The sequence below is a fragment of the Onychomys torridus genome, chromosome 1 (assembly GCF_903995425.1).
Source record: "Onychomys torridus chromosome 1, mOncTor1.1, whole genome shotgun sequence".
NCBI classification, from domain to species: Eukaryota; Metazoa; Chordata; class Mammalia; order Rodentia; family Cricetidae; genus Onychomys; species Onychomys torridus.
Window position 1 is genome coordinate 2,358,711 of NC_050443.1, and position 22,926 is coordinate 2,381,636.

At 38.1% G+C, this 22,926-nt stretch overlaps 1 protein-coding gene across 1 annotated transcript; it reads left to right on the forward strand.

The window, feature by feature from the left end:
• The first annotated feature begins 4,558 nt into the window (after positions 1–4,558).
• Positions 4,559–19,993, forward strand: LOC118591523 (killer cell immunoglobulin-like receptor 3DL1). Its single transcript, XM_036199901.1, has 8 exons — positions 4,559–4,697; positions 14,087–14,371; positions 15,423–15,728; positions 17,625–17,918; positions 18,735–18,773; positions 19,123–19,248; positions 19,700–19,746; positions 19,847–19,993. The coding sequence occupies exons 1-8, from the start codon at positions 4,559–4,561 to the stop codon at positions 19,991–19,993; spliced, it is 1,383 nt and encodes a 460-aa protein (XP_036055794.1).
• The last annotated feature ends 2,933 nt before the right edge of the window (positions 19,994–22,926 follow it).

Genomic DNA, 22,926 nt, shown 5'->3' on the forward strand with positions numbered 1-22,926 from the left:
AAAAGTGACCAGGAAAATTTCACATAGAAATGACTACATGTGTTAAAATTTTCAGCAAAATAGCTTGATACAAAATCAACTCATCAGAAGTCCTATTATATATATATATAAATGACAAATAAACTGAGAAAAAACTCAGGAAAATAACAACTTTCACAATAGACTCAAATAATATAAAATAACTTCAAGTATCTCTAACCATATAATTGAAATACTTGTAGAATAAAATCCATCAAGTCACTGAAGAAAGACAGCATCTTCAACAAATAATTCTGGTCAAATTGGATGGCTGAATATAGAAGAATGTAAATAAATCCATACTTATCACCTTGCACAAAACTGAACTCCAAGTGCGAAGCATGATCCTAATTAGTCTTATTAATAAAAACTAGGAGTCAAATATCAGGGTAATTACCTGAAAGATCAGAGAAGCAAAAGAGCAGCCACCAGTGACTTCTTACCTCTCTGGATCTTGTAACTGAATGGTGGCTGGGATCCTGTCTCCACTTGCCTTGTATTTCTGTCTCTGCCTTCCTAGTGCTGGGATTATAGGCATGCACCTACACTGACCAGCTGTTTCTATTTTAGACTGGTTCAATCTTGTGTAGCCAAGGATGGCCTTGAACTCATGATCTTCCTGATTCCTCCTCCCAAGTGCTGGGATTAAAGGTGTGTGTCACCACTGACTGGCCTTAATGGTTAACTAGTGGCTAGCTCCATCCTCTGATCTTCAGGCAAACTTTTTTTGTCAGAACACAAACAAAATATCATACAATACAAAGGGTCAGAGACCTCAATTAAAAATAAAAACAGATATACTGAACCTGAAAGAAGAGAAGTTGGGTAATACATTTGGACACATTGGCATAAGAAATGACTTTCTGAACAGAAATATCCTAAGAAAAACAATTGATAAGTAGGATCTCTTGAGATTGAGAACCTTTAGCAAAACAAAGTGTACCATCATTCAGATAAGGCAGCAGCCTAGAGAATGGGAAAGGACATTTTCCAACTCCACATCTAATAGAACACTAGTATCCAAAATACACAATAAACTAAAAAAAAACTAGATATCAACAAAACAAATCACCCTATTTTAAGATAAGGCACAGATATAAACAGAATTCTCCAAAAAGTTATCAAGAATACCTGAAAATCTCTTAAAGAAATGTTAAAAATATTTAGCTATTAGGGATATGAAAATCAAAATTACTTTCAGATTCCGTCTTTCAACTGTCAGAATGGCTAAAATCAATAAAACAAGCAACAGCTCATGCTGATAAGGAAGTGAATCAAAGTAAACACTCATCTATTGCTGGTGGGAGTGCAAACTTGTACAGCCACTGTAAAAATCAGAGTGTTAGTAACTCAGGAAGGTGTGAATCAATATAAATCAAGGTACAGCCATATTAAACAGGCATATACCCAAAGACATTGCATCCTACCAAAGAGATACTGGCTCAGATATATGCATTGCTGTTCTATTACATGACATATAGTATTTGTAATCCACATAGATGTTCCTCAACAGAAGAATGGATGAGGAAAATATGGTATATTTAAACAATGAAGTATTGCTTGGCCATTAAATACAGGGGACATCACAAAATTCATAGGTAAATAGATGGATCTAGAGAAAAATCATTCTCAGTGAAATAACCCAGACACAGAAAGACAATATGGTATATGTTTGCTTATATGTGTGGATATTAGCTAGTAAGTCAATGATAACTAAGCCACAACCCATAGATCCAGAGACTAACATAGACTAGGGAACTAGGCCCACAGACACATGCTGTGGGAAAAGGGCAATAGAATAGATAGTAAGGGAAAAGTGACAGGGGGCCTAGAATAGGGTGATCAAGTGGGGATGGGGAGTGAAGGGAGAATAAAGGAGAGGAGGAGGGGAGAGGCAGCTAAAATTAAGGGTCATTTGAGAGGTAGTAATACCTAATACAGTAGAAGCTTCCTAAAATATATACATATATGAAGGTGTTCTAAATAAAATTGTCTATAAATGGAAGAAACAGAGTTCTAACAGGATATGTCTTGTCACCAAAAGAATCTTCCCAGTACTATAAATGGGCCAAAGGGGTCCCATGGCAATCCAAACAACCCAGGCTGTAATGAACACAAACTGACAGCAAGGCCCTAGTGCTAAAGACATCACAACTCATTGAACATGGACAAGTTGATTCAGTACCTACATAGAGCACAAAGGTACACAAAGGTGCTCTGCACAGTACTGAGCATAAACACCAACACAGCTGCAGACCCTTTAATATACATTGGTGTCATGCCTACAAGCTATGCTAGAGCTTTGGCGACAGAAGGTTGTTAGTAACCAATCAATGTCTGGTTTGACTTATGGCCCAGTTCACAAGATGGAATCCATACCCAACACTGGCCAGGAGACCAAGAACCAAAGACCAGATAGCTCAGGAACCTGGGCTGTAAGAAATACTACTGTTCTTTTTTTTTTAAGTAGCAACAAAATGACTCCTAATGATATTCTACCACACTCAGTTGAGAACCTGAACACTCAGTCCTAAATAGATGCCTCCACAAACCCCTTCTGTTAGAGCTCAATGAATCTAGAGGAAGAGGAAGCAGAAAAAGTATGAGTCAAAGAGGATGGAGGACACCAAGTGAACAAGACCCTCTAAATCAGTGGATCTCAACCTTCCTATTGCTGCAACATGTTCCTTATGTGGTTACCACAAACCATAAAACTATTTTTGTTACTACGACATAACTCTAATTTTGATGCTGCTAAGAATTTTGATTTAAATATCTTATATGCAAGTTGCTGTAGATATCGCTCTGTGTAAATAAAGTTCTGATTGGCCAGTGGCCAGGCAGGAAGTATAGGCGGGACAAGAGAGAAGAGAATTCTGGGAAGTAGAAGGCTGGGGGGAGACACCGCCAGCTGCCGCCATGAGAAGCAACATGTAAAGACACTGGTAAGCCACAGGCCATGTGGCAAAGTATAGACTAACAGAAATGGGTTAATTTAAGATAGAAGAAGCAGATAACAAGAAGCCTGCCACGGCCACACAGTTTTTAAACAATGTAAGTTTCTGTGTGCTTTCTTGGTTGGGTCTGAGCGACTGTGGGACTGGCAGGTAAGAGAGATTTGTCCTGACTGGGCCAGACAGAAAAGCTCTAACTACAAATGGCACCCAACGTGGGGCAAGAATTTCCACCTAAAACCTGAGAAAAAGATTCTAAGACGGAGCTAAAAACAGCTTCCTAATTGTCTCTCTCAAGTTAGCAGCAGCCTGCCGGTTTAAGCTACTATGGTGGGTTCCTGGCATGTGCGTCTGACCTGCAGTGTGGCGGGAATGAGGAGTCTACAAGCGACACTTTACTCTGCTACGTGATAGATTTAGCCTTTGCTAGTTTAAAAAAAAAATTCTGGGCTATGCACTGCTTTGACAGAACTGCTTCTGATAGTTGATGGTACACATGGCTCCAGACCCAGAGCTGGCGGTAAACTGTACCACCGCCATGTTGGGAAGCAGAGATGGGTGGAGCCAGCAGCCACAGCAGCGTTTCAGTCTTACAAAGATGGATATTACACAGAAAATCTAGTTTATGTTGTCTTTGGGACTTTTAACTACAGAAAAAGATTTGATTATAAAAGCTGTTGAGTTAAACAAATATGTAATTTTTAAAGGTACCTTGACTTCAAAATTTGGATATAAGGATATGTTGCTTTGGAAAAGAGTCTCTGCTTTTGTTTCCACAGAAAGCCAGAGGCTATGGATTTGTTCCAGATTAAGATACTTCAGGTTTGATCAGCCAAGACCACCTGAAAGGTCTCCAGTGACACCATGGCCCAGATCCGACATCCAGAAGGGTTTCAAGGCAACTGGCTCAGAGGTTTACCCTCATGGACTACTCCATAATCTTAAAATTTTCTTTGTGTCCCAATAAGATACAGCGACCCCCTCCAGCAGGAAGTAGTAAGAGAAACTACGCCCAATTTCCCAAAATTATCAAGCTGGCTTTGGAGATGGAATTGGCTCACTCCTTCTCTAAACCCAGACATATTACTAAAAGAAAAGGTTAAGAGATTTTTGTGTCCCAAATCAGAAGAGCCCTCTGATATGGGACAGAAAAAAACCAATATTTTTATTTAAACCAGGTTGATTATAAATGTGATCTCTTTCTAAAGAAGAAAAGGGGATATAATATAGATATAATAGGAAGAAAGGGTAGATTAAGGAACTTACTTCTAAATTGTTACCCTTACAGCCTTCAGTTCTACCTACAGCCACCTTCTGAAAACATATCTTTGACAGAGTTTGAAAGCTTGTCTGTAGACAGACTTAAATTGCTGAAAACAGTTGAGAATCTTGGTGTGAGTTATGTGAAAGGAACAGAACAGTATCAGAGTAAGTTGGAGGCTGAGATTTGAAAACTCAAGTTTTCCTACAGAGAGAACTTAGAAGATGAATATGAGCCACGAAGGAGGGATCACATTTCCCACTTTATTTTACGCCTTGCATACTGCCAGTCTGAAGATCTTAGACGATGGTTTATTCAGCAAGAAATGGATCTGCTTCGATTTCGATTCAATATTTTGCCCAAGGATAAAGTTCAGGACTTCTTAAAGGATAGTCATTTGCATTTTGAGGCTATGGTCAAGATGCAGTTCTCAGGAAGGATTCGCAAGAAGCTGAGATTGGCAGGTGACCAGAGAAATGCGAGCAACAACTCATTTAAAATGTTTTACATTGGTATAGACTTTAGTCTATTGATACAAACTTAAAGTAAATTTTGTTATACTGTGTGTATATTTCTACTTGTGTTTAAGGTAATTATGTTTGTATAGCTCATTTTAAATTGTAATGGATAATTAAAAATAGATTAATAATTAGTCATCTATGATAATCATACTCGTAGCCATGTTAGTTAAGTCTTCTAGATATACATAGACATATTTCAGATAGATAGGTAATCTTCAAATACTTCAAAGACCTACAGAATATGGCATTTAAAATACTTTTAAAATTTAGACTTCCTTGACAGTGAGACATGTCTGCTCCTGGCAGCACCGTTTTACTTCAGAGAGGAAGATGGGCATTGAAGACACTTCATATGGAGTTTATCTTCACCTTGGCAAAAATAGCCATTTGGGCAAGAAACTGTTCTTGTATGGACTGCTTGATCGACTGGACGTGCAGGACCCATAGAAAGGTGACCACTAAACGTTGCTTGACAAAATGGTCCTTCAGGTTCCTGCTTCGCAGGGGAAACTTCCAGACATTCTACAGGACACTGAAAAAAGTGACCAAGAGACTCTAGACCTGTGGGCTGAAGAAAAATGCCCCAACTTTACAAAGGAACATTAGGTGACTGGCCAGGCTGCCAGCTGCCTCTGTCTACTCTTGCAAGACTCCCGAAAAATGCTTTCATCCTTCTCCTAGTTCTCAGGTAATATATCCTTCTGAGGTCTTTGATGTGGTTGAAGACTAGATAGTTATAATTTCCTCAGTTATGATAAAAGATAAATTAGATATAAAACCTTAGAGTCACAAATATAAGATAGATAGGTTATCTTCTTTAATATTGTAACTGTAATTCTTGCTTGATAATTGTTTTGTTATATGTAATTGTACTATGTAAAAGGTAAAACCTTCCTTAAAAAAAAAAAAAAGAAAAGGGGAAGTGCTGTAGATATCGCTCTGTGTAAATAAAGTTCTGATTGGCCAGTGGCCAGGCAGGAAGTATAGGCGGGACAAGAGAGAAGAGAATTCTGGGAAGTAGAAGGCTGGGGGGAGACACCGCCAGCTGCCGCCATGAGAAGCAACATGTAAAGACACTGGTAAGCCACAGGCCATGTGGCAAAGTATAGACTAACAGAAATGGGTTAATTTAAGATAGAAGAAGCAGATAACAAGAAGCCTGCCACGGCCACACAGTTTTTAAACAATGTAAGTTTCTGTGTGCTTTCTTGGTTGGGTCTGAGCGACTGTGGGACTGGCGGGTAAGAGAGATTTGTCCTGACTGGGCCAGACAGAAAAACTCTAACTACAGCAAGTTATCTGATATGCAACACAAGAGAAAGGGTCATTTGACTATAAAGGGGTCCTGACCCACAGGTTGAGAACTTATGCTTTAAAGCACAGTGATCAAAGCTCATATGAACTCAGAGAGTGGAGAGCAGTGTTCACAGGGCCTACAAGTGTCCTCTGAATATATATTATGGCTTCCAACTTAGGGTTTTCAATGGGATTCCTGAGTGTGCAAATAAGTGGGTCTCTGATTCTTGTGACTTCTCTTAGGCACTTTTCCTCCTGTTTCTTTGTCTTGTCAAATTCTGATGTGATTGTTTTTGTTTTCTCTTACTATATTTTATTTTGTCATATTTTATTATTATCCCTTAGAAGCCTGTGATTTTGCTAAGAAGAGACAGAAAGGGAGTGGATCTATATTGGAGTGGAGGTGTGGAGGAACTTGTAGGAGTAGAGCAAATGAAAACCATAATCAAGATGTATTACATGAAAAATTCATTTTTAATAAGAAGAAAAAGAAAACAAAAAATTCAAGTTATTTTCACTCACCTCCTGTTGGCTTCTTGAAGCAACAATGGAACTACTGGAGTATTGCCATTTGTGTCCTATGCAATTTATTTCTTTATTACTAATGGTGGGTACCATTAAGAAGGGGTAGAATAATGGTGCTTTCTATCACTCATGTGGAGGTCAGTGGACCACACTGTGGAGTCAATATTTGTCCTACAGCTCTAAGTGGGTTCCTGGAATGGATCCCATGTCACCAGACATACATAGCAGGTCTATCCCTCATTGAGCCATCTTTCCCATAGACAAGCAATTATTTTTAAAGCTAGTCCTATGGACACATTGGACCATTTATCTTCAAGAACCATTACCAAGACGCTATTGCTAATGCTTCAAAATTTCTGAAGATGAAGAGTTGAAGCCTTGTTTAGTCTCTTCATGACCAGTATGGCACAATAACTCTAAGACTCCAATAGTAACTCATACATCTTAGAGGTAGATAGTAACTGTTTAATTGGACTTAAGTTCTGCTCAAATACAAGAAAATATTGTCTGGTTCTGAAAATATAATCAACTATTAAGGGCTAGTGTGGTTACCGACCTTGAAGAAAAAAAACAAAAACTACAACTTGACTAAATAAGCATCACTCCTAATTACAATCTAAATATCTAAATATGTATCCTTGTCCCCACAGATAAATATAGCTCTTACAACACATCAAAAACAAACTTGTATTAGCCTCAGACAAACACCATTACAAAAACAGAAACTAATAAAAATATAGATAACAGGTGATTGTGTCATGCTCAGCTTACCTGATCTATCTACAACAGAACTTCTACACCTAAAGCTCAGGGAACATCATGCAAGATGGGGAAGAAAAGTTGTAAGAACCAGAGGAACAGGAAGTTTACTGTGAAATTGCATCTCCAAGAAATGTAGTTAGGCTGAAAATAATATACATATAAATGACATTATACAGATTTTCAGGTTATGTTTAGATATTTAAGAATATAAATATCTAAATGTGTCTCTGTGTATTTGCAGATATATAAAGGTAATTAAGGATAAAGTGAATTGACAAAAGAGTTATATATGAGAAACTGCAAGGAGTAAGGGAAGAAGATGTGTTATAATTATAATACATTTGAAAAATCTATTAGTAAAATTTTAACTATAGAAATATAGAGTAATACATAGGAAGAACAGTTTAACAATGTAATAAAATATATCATATAGTAAATACTGTAAATACATACCACACTCCCAGGTTTTGTGTGGCCTTGCCCCCCTTTCAAATACTCCCAGTTTTTTCCAGTCTCTTGCAGATTTTTGTACTTTGACAGATTGTTCCAAAAATACACCATAAGAATATTGATGTTTTTTATTTAGTGCTGTGGATATCGCTGGGTATGCTGTGAATGTGTTGCTCTGATTTGATTGATAAATAAAATGCTGATTGGCCAGTAGCCAGGCAGGAAGTATAGTAAAGGCAGGATAAAGAGAGAGGAGAACTCTGGGAACAGGAAGGCTGAGTCAGGAGATGCTACCAGCCACCACTATGAGAAGCAAGATGTAAAGATACCAATAAGCCACAAGCCACGTGACAAGGTATAGATTTATAGAAATATGTAATTTAAGATGTAAGATCTAGCTAGCAAGAAGCCTGAGCCATTAGGCCATACAGTTTTAATTAATATAAGCCTCTGTGTGTTTACTTGGGTCGAAGTGGCCACAGGGCCATGGGAGTCATGTGGGAACAGGAAAACTTCAGCTACAATTGAAATCCATTGTCATTTATTTAACATGTCCTACTGAAGTAAAGAGCAAGTGCTTTAGAGTCAGGGATAAGCCCTATAAAATAAAACTGTCTGAAAAAAATGCAGAAACAACTTGTAAAATTGTACATATTAGATATTCTCAGAAATGTTCATGTCAACCATTCAACAATGAAGTGAAACAATACAACATAATAAGTATATATCTGGGACTTGGGGTAAAGAATGATAAGTGTTTAGAGATGGACAGATCTCTCAGAGGTGAGCAATGTGTTCTTCACTTGCAGAGAACACAACTTCAGTTTCCAATGCCCACAGCAGAAATCTCGCAACAGCCTGAGATCCAGCTCTAGGGGATCCAGTCAATGCCATCTTCTAGCCTAACCAGGCACCAGCAATCACATGTACATAATCACACAGACATGTACGTATTCACACATAATTTAAAATGAAACTTTTAAAGAATCTTAATACTATGTATTAAAACAAATTTCAGTTAAAGCATACTTTCTTTATTTCTTTGATTTTTGAAAATACGTACAATTTTATTATTCTAGGGAAACCACACAATTAATCAAGTAAGAAACTGAACAAGTATAACCTGACACTAGATTATTACCAGCTTAACAATTTTGATTGACACATTGGGATTGCTGTTATAACGTGAATCCTCATTGCACGTGTTGCAAAGAACACAAGAGGATGCAATGAGTCTCAGATTTAAAAAGCAACAACATACAAATGCTTAGCACCATAATCAAATTTGATTATTTGGAATAAAAGGTGTTGGGTCCAGGGTGCAAAACACAGTTGTAATCATGATAAATGCTGTGGCTGAAGAGCAGAAATTTGAACAATTTCCAAGATGCTGTGGTCCTCTAATGCCAAAGAAAAAGGAGGGAGCACTTTTGATGTCTGGGATGGGGACACACAACTTTAATCCAAGCCCATGGGACGTCCTCTAGGGTAGACCTTTGAATTCAGGCCAGCCTGGACTACCTATAAGTGCATTCTAGGATAGCCAGCACTACAGAGAAACCTTGTGCAGAAAAAAGTCAATAAATATAAGGGTGAGGGCGGATGTGCCCTGTTGGTAATCTTTCTGTGCTGTGGTCAGGTAGATGCTTTGAGCCTCTCAGGACATCCTGTAAGTTTTATTCTGGCTCTGCCTCTTGTCAGTTAAAGCAGCACCATGCTGTACAGAAGGATCATGAACCTTGTGTGTACTGGTGAGTCCTGCTGGGAATGGTGGGTGTGGAGTAACAGGATGGAAATACTGTCCTGGGAGGCTGGATCCATCCACAGCAGAAACATTGGCATCCGTGATGGAGTTTGGTGCATGAGTTCACCTTGACTAAATGGTCTCTGATTCTACTCTAAAGAGGCCCAACAAAGACAGGGAGTTCCGATCACCAGGCTATTGGAAGGGAATAGATGATCCATCATGAGTTTTTCTTTCCAGGCTTCTTCCTAGTCCTGAGGACCTTGAAACAAGCAGGTGAGTCCATCGTTAAAACCTTGAGATACTACTCTTCCCAATAGATAAGTTTCATTCTGACAGGAGAAAAAGCATCACAGAATGTTGGCTGGTGGCTTTTGTGAGTGCCTCCTTGGCGAGTTTTCTGAACTTGAAAGGTAAGACCCGAAAAACCTGCCTCTCAGTTATCTCCCAGAAACTCTCAGAAACTGCCCCTGGCTGAGTTAGACACCAACTTTGACCAGATAAATTTTTATGGTCTTTCTTTTTTATTATTAATAATTTTTTATTTATTTAACATACCAACCACAGATCTCCCTCTCATCCTTACTCCTGTTCCCCAGTATCTCCCCTGGAAAATCCACCCCTCATTCCCCCCTCTGATAAGGTAAGGCATCCCATGGGGAGTCAGCAGAGCCTGGTATATTCAGTTGAGTCAGCTCCAAGCCCCTCGCTCTGCATCAAGGCTGTGCAAGGTGTCCCACCATAGGTAGTATGCTCTATATAGCCACCTCATGCTCCAGGGTTGGATCCTGATCCTACTGCCAGGGGCCCCTTAAGCAGATCAAGCTACAAAACTGTCTTGCTTATGCAGAGGGTGTAGTCCAGTCCCATGGAGGCTCTTTGAGGGAGGGTTTTGCTGTGGAACCCTGCTATCTTAAGAAGTCACTTTATACAATAGGCTGCCTATGAATTCAGATATTGGCCTGCCTCACACACCCAAGTGCTATGATTAAAAGAGTGGTCTATAACACCTAGAGTGTAATCAATATTTTAAAAAATAATCTTCCCTTTTGTTACATTCTCTCCTGACCACCCCCACATATTTTGAGATTTTGATGTTATAATTTTTGACTTTTTGAATATGTATTGAAGGTCATTTGACAAACCATTGAAGTTATTATTTTTTCTTCAAACATCTGTGCTACAGATAGAATTTGTATACTACCAGCACACTATTACAAACTCTTATATTGGCTTGCATTTACTGAGCTACTTTTGCTTTTTCTACATGAATATGTTTTCATGTAACTCATTAGCCACCTTTCTTTCAGCTTAACTTCATAGCATTTCCTATGCTTATTGTGATGAACTTTGTCTGCTACTATTTTTCTAAGAAATTAATTTTCTCCATTTCTGAAGGTCAGTGTTGCTGACATTTATAGGCAATGTCTCTCTTTCTTTTTTCAACTTACCTTATTGAATATATCATCCTGAGGCCTGTAGGTCTTTGCTCAGAAGTCTGCCATGAGCTATATTGGAAGTCCCTTGTGTGTTCGTTGCTTCTTTTATCATTCTGACTTCAGGATCTCTTATGATAATTGTATGCTTTCTGGTCATTATTATTTGGGTTGAATTTCTTTTGAGTCACTTGATCTTTTTGTACTTGACCATGTAAGTTTTACTCCATGTTCAAGAACACTCTATACTTTCTTCTCTACATTTTTGTCTGTTTGTTTTTATTAGTGCTGTTATTTCTTCTTTTAACATTTTATTACCTTTTGAGAATACAGTGTATATTAGTTATATTCATCTCCTGTCTAAAGTCATCCTAGTTCCATCCCTCCCCTCCACATCCAGGGAAACCTCTCTATTTCTTCATACATTCTTGATTTTTTTATGACTGGTAATTTGGTATTTGGGTAGTATCAAAAAATCCTGTCATTCTTCTTCATTATGTTTTCATTCAGTTTCTGTATTTATCCATCAGGTTGTATAATGTCTGATGTAAGCTCACTCATTCCCCTATTAAATCAAGTATACCATTGAAACACTATTAACTTTTTTAAATTTTGCATTTACTTGAGGACCTCCCATGTTCACCTACATGAATGCGTTTTCATGTGTGTGTGTGTGTGTGTGTGTGTGTGTGTGTGTGTGTGTGTGTGTGTGTTGTATTGTATATACATGTTGTATTGTGTAAGTGTGGAGGTCAAAGAACAACCTTCTGGAATCAGTTATCTATCTCCTCTCACCATATGAGTCACAGCAATGGATTCCAGAAAGTCAGGCATGGCAGCGAGATCCTTTCCTACTTAGACATAGGCTAGCCCACACATTTTCCAATTCAGTAGTTGTATTGTTTACCTAAAAGGGATGTTACAAAAATTTCTATGTTGTTCAATGATTCATTTCCAAATAGTATAAAATATCCTAGCAGTTTCTTTTCTAAATAGCTATATCATGTCTATTGTTTTATAAAATATTTTTCTTTATAATATAATGTCTTAAAACTTTCATACAAGAAAACTATATTTGCATCATTTCTACCCATTGGCATTTATACAAATAACCTGACAGACTAAGGCATGGATGTTTTTCAGTCTTATTCTTTGCTGCTCTATTCTCAATAGCTAGGAGAAGGAAACAACCTAAATGTCTTTCAGCAGTTGAATGGATAACAAAAATATGTTACATGTTCACCTTGGAATAGTATTCAGTGGTAAGTAACAATGAAACCATGAAAATTTCAGAAAAATATAGGAAACTATAAAATATTATACTGAGTGAGGTAACCCAGATCCAGAAAAAAATTGCAACATATTTCCCCTCATCTGTGATTCATAGCTCCAAATCTTTAGTCATGGTTTCTTATAATTCTATCACTTCATTAAAAATACCATTGTGAATTATTTATTATGGGCTCCATAGGTCTTCATTTCCTTTGTTCTCACTACCAGAATCTAACCATTGTTCTCTGTTGTTTGACTTCTCTGATTCATGTTTAAGTTCTGACACAAACACACCTGCATAGTAAAGATAACCACCTCCTCTGCCACATGCAGAAGTTCTTTGGTTGTAAATAGACCTTTACTATTTAGTATAACCTGGGAATGAAGTTGGGCAAATTGATTGCAATTCTGTACAGGATGTCCTTGGTGTCAATTTCTGCTGTTTGACTAGCTTTCATCCTTTGTTTTGAGATCAGATGTTGTTGCTACCTTGGCTTCTGGTTCAGTAAGATCACTGATTACTCTACAATCAGGGACAGTTTCTCACTGGGTCCATAATCGCCTATGCCAGGGCAATGTTGCAAGATGTCCTCACTATCTGGAGTCCATATTGTCTTCACTGCAATGTTTTGCTATTGTGTCTTTCCTCAGGAACATCCACCATGTAGATACAGAGCATAGAACAAGATGCATGGGCTATCCAATCATGAGTACAAATCCTTTTCATCACCAAGTGATCCAAGTAGCAGATCAATACTATGTTTTCAATTTTTCTCATGCTAGGAGCTTTGAAAAGGTAGAAAAGCTATATCTCTGCCTCTAACTTATCACTCTCAGTGTAAAAAATTGAGCCAGTATAACCACTGTGAATGAAACTCTGTACAAGAGTACCTTAGGGACACTGTACTTCCAAGGACTCATCCCTCCTATTTTTGTGGATTTCCTCAATTCTGTGGTCCTATGGGCTGGCTCATCCTCACCCCTTAGGTCTGGAAAAGTCACAATGTGATTCTAATCTGAGTATTGTGACATTTCTAGATTTGCAATGTAAATCAAGGGCATTCCTTTTTTGTCATATTAGTGGCCACAATTCCTATCTGTCATCTCACAAATGAATCTTTTCCTCTAATCATCTGATATAATTTCTTTTGAGATTACATTTTTCTATGACCAAATATACTTTGTTATTTAATACTTAAGCAAAAATCTTAGGTAACATATCTTAGCATAGAAAGATATACCACAAGAATATTTTTTTTAAGTTGGGGATCTCCCTTTACAAGAAAATGATCCTCTTATGCTGGATACTTTCCTTGGAAAGATGTGACAAATACAAATCTGCTCACCCCATAAAGGAAACCTATGACAGAGCAAACAATAATTACACCAGAATCCAAATATGTGAATCTGTGAGTTTACAGAGAGTACTAATAGTAGCATGGATAACAGGGTTATTTTCAGAAGCAAGGAATGAATCAAAGCTTTACTTAAAGCACACCTCACTATGTGTGATTATCACAAAAACCAAAACCCTGTAGATCTGTGCACAACTTGAGTTCACCTCAGCAGGTCTTAGATATTGACAAGAAGAGCTCAGCTGGCCCAGTAACTTATTCTTTCTATAGATCTGGGAAAGGCCATTGTTGAATATTGGAAGTTTCTGCTTTCCAGTCCATACACTATTTGTCTACTACTTGAACATCTCAGCCTCTCTCATTGAAACAGGGATGTTTCAATTCAGAAAAAAAGTGTTATACATAGGACCCCAAAGCCATGAAAATTTGAGGCTCAACTCTTGAGGATGAATGGGCATCACTATATTTTTTACTGTGTCCATCCTTCTGCAGGAAGTCATGACAAGCCTTCACTGTCTGCCTTGCCAAGCCATGTTGTTGCTCAGGGACAAAATTTGACTCTTATCTGTGGCACTCATAATGAGTCTTTTACATTCAAGCTGTACAAAGAACATGGGGCTGCTTTGCCTCAGTTACATGAAGGAATATTCCAAAAGAACCATGTCTTGGGTCCTGTAACTCCAGAATATTCTGGAACCTACAGATGCTATTGTAACAATCATCAATACACCAGTGAACTGTCATCACACAGTGACCCTCTGAAGATCATAGTTTCAGGTGAGATTCTGTATTTTGAGTGTCATTTCATTCACCCCAAACCTCCCAATCTTAGAATTTCAAAGGAATATTAGGCAGAGTCTCATCATTGTAAAGAATATCCAACACAGGGGATTGGATAGTGCAATGGCCATAACATAAAACCAAGTACATGCACTTTCTTGTCCCTAACACTTCCTGGGTGTTAAACAAATCAAAAAAATTGGGGTTGGAGATGGAATTCAGGGACTAGCAAATTGACATCAGGATGAGAGAATGTCCTAAATTATCCTGACCCAAAAAACAAAAAGAACATTAACAAAATAAGAAAAAAATGCAGTTGTAGGCAAAACAAAGCAGTATGAGGGACATAATTTATTGCTAACTCTGACAGTGGAGGAAGGGTCCAAGTGCAAAGGATTGCTAGATTACATGTCTCTGTGGATAACTGATTTATGCTATTTGGGCTTATTTCATAATTTTGATCATCACAACACACGTGTTCTTTTTAAGAATCATGTTTGTATAATTTGTTATGGTAGTGACTGGAAAATAATACAGGAATCCATGTCAAGGGCAAATAAAGACCTGGTCAGGAAAGTGCAGAGGTCAGTAAAGTCAGGAAGGTAATATTTGGGAGGAAATAATGCTCATGATGTCAGATTTTACAGAAGTTTGATCTGTAGAGAATGCCAGAAGATATTCCCTGATACCAACCTTCACTGTTAACCCTCTTGTCTTGCCAATGATCATACTTAGTCCAAAGTAGCATCAAAAGGACTCATGAAGGAATGTGGCAAAAAGGTTGCCATGTTTTCTGCCTTCCCAGAACTTAGAAAGGGACAATAGTGGCAGACACATTCACACAACAAGCCAAGGGAAAATGTCAAGAGTCACAGAAGTGGTAAATGTTCAGAGAATGATGGAGGAGTCTGTGCACAAGGTTAACATAAACAGAGACAAGGGCACTGGGACACTGATGGGAAAAACAGGTGAAGGAGTGAAACATCGTAGGTTTTCTGGGATTCATAGATTGGAGTCAGGCTCACACTCACAATCTCTTTATTTCTAGGAATCTACAGGAAGCCTTTCTTCTTGGCCCTACCAACTCTCCTGGTAAATTCAGGAGAGAAGGTGAACCTGGAATGTCATTCAGAGATTATGTTTGGCAACTTCATTTTGACTCTACACAAAAATAAGTTAATCAAGGACTCTTTTCAGCTTTCTGCAGAATCTCATCTTGGGGGATCCCATGCCACCTTCTCAGTAGGTCCTGTGACACCTGACCATGCTGGGACGTACACATGTTATGGTTCTTACATTGACACACCATACGAGTGGTCAGAATCCAGTGACCCTGTTGACATAAAGATCACAGGTAAGAGGCTGTTATCTACTCTTCATCCTCTCTGTGATGCAGAGCAATTATTCTATAGATTGCAAGTCCTGGGATGTCATGGGGCATATGAGGTGTGAAATGTAGAGACAGGCAGCCTTGATGAGTTTATTACTGACATGGAAAATGAAAACAGAGATACAAAAACACTGGTTACAATGGAAGGCACAGCTACAGGGAAATCAAAGGAGTTATAACCAGGAGTAAGGAGAAAGAGGCAACTTGGTGAGCTTGACATGAATAAAAGACAATGAAGTCCTTTTCCTAATGTTCAAGGGCCTTGAAGTTCAGGATTTTGATTGTCTTCTACTGACACAGGACATCTGCAAGAATACATAGACATATTATGGGTCTGACCTGAGTTCATGTGATGGGTGGAGCTGGTTCCTCAGGAGTCCTGAAGTCTTGGTACAGATGACCCCTTAGAATTTCTGTCTACATTGTCATTCTTCCTTTCTTGTGGTTGACACATTATTCATCCCAGGATAGCATTACCTCAGGTACCTGAGTAGATCACCAGTCACTGTCTGCTCTCCATATCACCAAACTGTTGTCAGTTCATGGTCTAAGTTAATCAGACAATTGAGGATGGCTGAAGGAAAAAATCCTGCAGGGTGCCCGCTGGGATAAACAGACACAAGTAAAGCAGAGACATGGAAATATATGCACACAGTAACTCAGACAGGGACCGAGAGGAAGATTCAGAGATATAAAGGGCTGAGGAAATAGGAAGCACGGCATGTATGGGAAGAGAAAACCTGGAGAAAGTCTTAAGCTTGAATGGAAGACTTGAAAGTAGAGATGGATAAGTAATGGCAAATGCTGTATTTTTCAAAACAAAACCAGGGTGGCAGGTGATAGGTCACACTTGAACAGCACACACTCTAAGAGAAACAAGAGAAGGAAGATCATCATGGCCCCTGATCAAGGGAAACAAACACATTTCATAGAAGATTCTGTGCTTTGAAAAGAGAGACTAATTAATATAGATATGCAAAAAGAGACAAGATAGAATATGAAAAACTTAGAATGAAGTCAGATTCTGGATTATCAGGATACATAGGATGAAGGAATTATAGGTTATGAAACTGGAAACTAACCATGAGGGAGGAGGAGATTTACAAGGAGGGATGGGGAAACAGATGGAATACATATGCCATGGAAGAGAAAATGAGGAGAAAAGGACCAGCAAAGGTGGTACAAGTGAGGGAACCAGGAAGAACTGTCTGAGGATGTCTTAATGAAGTCCATTACACTGCATTCTAATTAAAACAAAATAATCAGTGCTTCTAATTAACAGAATTGATTGACAAAACATTTGGAAAAACTGGAAGGATGAAAGAGAACAGAATGAAATCAGTGGAAGTTCATGGACAAGAGAGAATAACAGCATAAATATGATCAGCATTACACATATAAATACATATGGAACATCGCTTAAAGAAAAAGAGGCCAGGAAATTTTTAATTATATTTTAATTTCAAGTTTTTATTGAAAGAAAATACACTTATGTATTATATATACAAGAAATTTTCATAAGGAATTCAATAGCTATATAAAGTTAACATATTAAAGTTAATGAAAACAAACTTAGAAACACAGATGGTATGAACTAATGCATATAGAGGCAGACACTGGCAAAAAGCAAAAAATGGGGTACAATATATGGTTGCAGGACTGAATTCACAGCCACTATAAAACAATGTAGGAGGTAAGAGGGGAAAATCAGGAAGTAAAAAAAAAAGGAGAGATAAAGGCAGGACAGAGACAGACAGACAGAGAGAGATCAGAGACCAGGAAGGAGTAGAGAGAAATGAGGAGGAAATAAAAACTGGTAAAGAACTGCCCCTCTAACTGTCTCTGCCTCCTTTCTTCCAGGTTTATACAAGAAACCTTCTCTGTCAGCCCTTATAGACCCTGTGGTGATGTCAGGAGAGAACATAACATTGTCCTGCATCTCTGACCATCAGTTTGACATGTTCCATCTGTCCAGGGAAGGAGTGCTTCAAGGACATGGGCTGCCTGTAGTTAAGAGCCAAAATAACACATTCCAGGCCAATTTCCATCTTGGCTATGTGATCCAGGCAGGGACCTATAGATGTTATGGCTCTTTCAGTAACTCTTCCCATGTGTGGTCAACCCCGAGTGACCCATTGTACATTCCTGTCACAGGTATGAAAGCCATATATATATATATGACTAATGAAATACTAAAGCCATGTCTGAGAATCATTGTACTGATGATAGAGAAAAAGTATCTTGGGCAGCTACAGAAATAGGTTGCTGGGAGTTATTTTATAATATAAATATTCACATATATATGTACATATATAAACAATGAACTCAGTAAGATGCACATTTACATATATGTGTATATATACATATATATATATATATTTGTGTGTGTCTATAAACATGTAACAATATTAATAAAATAAAAATAGGCTTTCAACTTGAGGGGTGTGTGGAAAAACTTGGAGGAAGGTTACCTGGGAGGGGATGGAGAGATGAAAGGGAGAGGGAAAGTGAGATAATTGTATTTCATTAAAGAACTATTTTAAAAAGACATGGAATTTGAGAATGGCTATCAGATTACAAAATAATAGACAAGGAGCCTCCCAAACAATCCTTATGCTGCTTGGCCAGTCACACTGGGATGTGTATGTATCCAGGGAGAATAAGAAAAAGTCAGGACAGACTTATTAGAGACAAGATTGCAATCAGTTTGGGCAGATCAGAGATGGTACAGTCTTCCTGATCTCTTCCTCACGTATATTTCCTATTGTCTCATCACAACTTGAAATGCAAGGAGAAAATCCACAAAGAAAACTACATAATAGAATCCTATATCTCTAAAGAGTCAGCACTAAGAGGTGGAGTGGGAGCTGGTTACTGACAAAACTTGAAGGACTTTCCATAAGGGGAAGGCAGACAGCCTCTTGATGAACTCTCTCCCTTTCTTATCCCCTTCTCTAGTAAACTCGACAAGAAACTGCACTTCATGCACAGAATCACACTTCAAAACTAGTAAGTAAATGATTCCTCTTCTCCATTGCAGAAACTTAGGGACCAAAAACTCTAGGGTTCCTGTTTGGGCTCAGCTCTACTTGTGAAGTTGTGGGGAGCTTCATTAATCAGTATCTATTACAAATATAAATTCCTCTGATGAGAGATGAGGAATGAATTAATATATGGGTATAACGATAAGTCATTAGGAGTCAGTTTAATACTCTTTCCATTATTAGTGGGTTCTCTATCAAAACTCATGTCCTAAAGTAGCTTTGTATCAATTATCCATCAATCAATAAATATTATGCAATTTGTCAAAATGGGGACACTAAGATTTGCCTCTTATTAGGTTCATGTCTTCTTCCAGATAATCACAGGAACATGTATTTTCTGATTGGCCTGTCAGTGACTATGATCCTTGTCTTCTCCATCATCCTGCTTTACTCTTGTTACTTGGACAAAAAGAGCAAATCACGGGAACAAGCCAGTGAGTGTCAACTGAGTAGTGTGAGGAACCAAGACTGGAGAAATACAGGTGTGTTTTCTGCATTTACAAATGATACTTTTGCAAAGACAGGGAAACTGAGGTAGGGATTTCTAGAGAAAAATAGAGTCCTTGGTCTTCCCCTCAACTCTCAGACCACTGACTAATTCTTCAATGAATCTTCTGCATCTTCACATCCAAAGCATCTACTAATATTGAAGATAAGGTTTTACAAAAGAGAGTAAGGGGGAGAGAGAATATGCTAAAGAAAGAATTATTAGGGTACACCATGTGTGGGATGTGACTGTGAACACAGAGCAGCAGAAAATCTGATTCTAATTTGCCACAGGTGAGCAAACTTGGGTTTTTACCATACATCTCACTAGCACTTTGGATTTAAAATGAGAGTGCAGAAGTCCTTTATTGTGTGTTTGATTACTTCTATCCCTTAACAATGCAGCCATCATGGACCAAGACTCTGATGTGAGAACAACACTGAACAGTCAGGTAATGTCCTGAGTCTGCCATCTTCCATACAGTTTAATAATCCTTCATTCTCTGAAAGAATGCATGCACACAACATCAATTAACGTTTACCACTTCCTAGGACCCTGAAAGACAAGAAGTGCAGGAGGTGACATACTTGGAATTTGATCAGATGATCTTCAAACAAAAATTGACCAATCCCATTTCTCAGAGTCCCAATGAATTTTCCACAAATCCTAGTTTGTACATGGAAGTCAGGAAATGTTAAGATGAGATGAAAGATCTTCTTCACCCCATGAGCTCTTAAAGAAAGCTCTGAGAAAGTCCTCTGTGGAGACCACAGTTCTTGATCCAGTAAAGACTGATAGATGCAGTGAAATAACAGCTGGAATTTGAAGACAGAGGTTTATAACTTTTTGACCATCCTTTATTATTCTCATATGGTTCTCAAAGTGGCTTTCCTTTACTTATGAAGATATGGTCCTCATTACCTCCTCCAAAGTAATCAAACTCTTTTGCCTAGTATGTAGGTATGTATTTCATTTCACTCCGGCAGATCACTACAACCTTACTACCTGTAAATTCTTGACCTACTTGAAGCTATAACCAAGTTAAGTATCTTACAATTGCAGGTCCACAGGAGGCTCACTCTGTATTACTAATGTAATAATGTTATACAACATAATGGTTCTCAAGGCAAATTTGTAAATGTATATAATCTATGCTGATCATAATTCATACCCAATTACCCTATATTGACTTTCCTCCAATTCTGCTAATATCAGTCACAAAGCCCACTCTTAACACTGGGTTTTATATCTTGCTGTACTGTGTACCCTAAATGTTGTAACTCAAAGTCTTCTCTCACCAGAAGAATCTTCATATCTCTTTAATATTTCAATGTGTACTTCCCCAATATCAAAACATTTTCTAAGATGTGGTTGAAATAAGAACCTCCTCCTCTCATCATGCTATTTCCTTCCTATTGTAAACTTGGTTTCTCTGAATTGAAATATTGTCTTTTGGAAGATAAATCATTAAGACACCAGAAGTAAACTAAACTTCAAAAGACTCAGGAAGATGCTGAAACATATATAATTTGTATGAGTAATAACAATAGCAGATGAGAGTAGACCCTCCAGTATACCAAGCTGCACAATATGTAGGGAGCTCCAGGGATTCAGGTTTCCTGTACCATCACCCATATTGGCATTGGTTTTGGGGGGTGCACCAAATTTGTGTCGCTCATGCTCCCATAATTATTTCCCCATACATTGGGATGGCTAATGTTATATTGACAGCTAACTATATGTTAAAAGTATGAAATTTCTGTAATTAAAAGAACTAGATATAAAAATTGAATTTGCAAATGTTAAAGTCTGCTTAGTGTTTGTTTTTAATTGCCTGGTATGTTATAAATATAACCATTAATTTTCTATTTTTGCAAATAAAAGGTTTCTTTGTACCAGATGATACTTTGTTTGCACATAGACAGAATGTTTACTTTAAAATCACCTGACTGAGGTGTTTGGGTGCTGCATTTGGGAATCCCAAGTCCCAGATATGTATGTGGTGTCACTATATAAATAAGAATTTCTTCTTTGTTAAAATTTATTAATGGTGTTGTCTCCTGAGTTTGTCATTGATGGATTGGTGTTTTTTTTCCTTGGCTTCTGTTTTCTCTCAGCTCTTCTGACCTAAGTGGTCAGTGGTTCTAGTGACTAGAAAGTCTTCAGATCCAATAGGGTACCCACCCAGGGCATTGTGTAGCCTGTGGGACATCTGTGAGTTTGGGGTACAAAAGTTGCTCTGAGGTTCCAAGAACCTGTGTGGCCTCTGGAGCTCAGGATACCTGCTTAGTCTCTGGGATTCCTAGTATATTGTGGCCTCCAGTAAAGTAGAAGATTTCTGCCAAAGTTGTGACCTGGGATATGGAGCTTGGAGAAGAGAGAGTAGATGGCAGCTGTTGGGCCAGGTTTATGAAGTCCACACTGGCAGTAGGTAGTTTCTTTCCTTGGGTCCTAAGAACCAGCCTAGCTTTTGATTAAACAAAAGCCTTCTGATAAATCTGGGGATTGGGATATGAAGCCTAGGGGAAAGGGTGCTGTTGGGAGCTGTTGGATGGGCTTTAAGGAGTATTAGTGGGTGGTAGGCAATGTTTGACCTTGGGTAACTAGAACCAGCCTGGCCTCCAGTAAAGCAGAAATCTTCCACTGAATTTATAGGCTGGAAAGTGGAATCCAGGAGAGAGGGTGCAGTCTGGGGCTTTGGGGGCATGATGTTAGGTGTGCAAGCAGGCAATGGATGATTATTTTGTGTTATTAGAAACAACATGACCTCCAGTAAAACATCAAGAGTTGTGGAAACTCAGGAACCAACATGTAGACTTATAATCATCCAAAAACTAGATGCCTAAATGTCAGTATAAGAACACAATCAACAGCAGAAAGGGCAACATGTCTGGAGCCCAATAGAAGGACCTAGACATTCCAAGCCAGGGGAAGCATAAGAAAATGACTTCCAAACAACTTCATGAAGAAGATAGCAGTCCCTAAAGAGGAAATAAAAGAAATCCCTTAAGGAAATTGAGGAAAAGACAAATAAAAAATTGGATGAAATAAATAAATCTCATAAATAATGTCAAGAAATTTAACAGAAAAAAAACCAGGTGAATGAAACCATTCAAGACCTGAAAATGGAAATAGAATCAAAAGAGAAAACACAAACAGAGGGAAATCTAGAAAGAGAAAATCTGGGTAAGTAAACAGGAACTGCACATGCAAGCATCACAAACAGAATATAAAGGATGGAAGAGAGAATCTCAGGCATAGAGTAAATAATAGAGGAAATAGATTAATCAGTCAAAGAAAGTGGTAAATCTAAAACATTCTGAACACAAAACATCCAGGAAATCTGGGGTACTATGAAAGCACCAAACCTAAGAAACATAGGTATAGAAGAAGGAGAAGAATCCCAGCTCAAAGGCTCAGAAAACACATTCAAGAAAATCATAGAAGAACATTTTCCCAATCTAGAGAAGAGCATGCCTGTAAAGGTACAAGAAGCTTACAGAACACCAAATAGATTAGACCAGAAAGAAAATTACCAACACCATAGAATAATCAAAACACTAAAAATACAGAACAAAGAAATATTGAAAGGTTCAAAAAAAGTCAAGTAACATATAAAAGCAGACCTATT

Coding starts and splice junctions, on each gene's coding strand:
- LOC118591523 (XM_036199901.1), top strand. CDS start 4,559: ATGGATCTGCTTCGATTTCGATTCAATATTTTGCCCAAGGATAAAGTT. Junction 18,774..19,122: donor AGAATCACACTTCAAAACTA/GTAAGTAAATGA, acceptor GTCTTCTTCCAG/ATAATCACAGGAACATGTAT. Junction 19,249..19,699: donor ACGGGAACAAGCCAGTGAGT/GTCAACTGAGTA, acceptor TTAACAATGCAG/CCATCATGGACCAAGACTCT.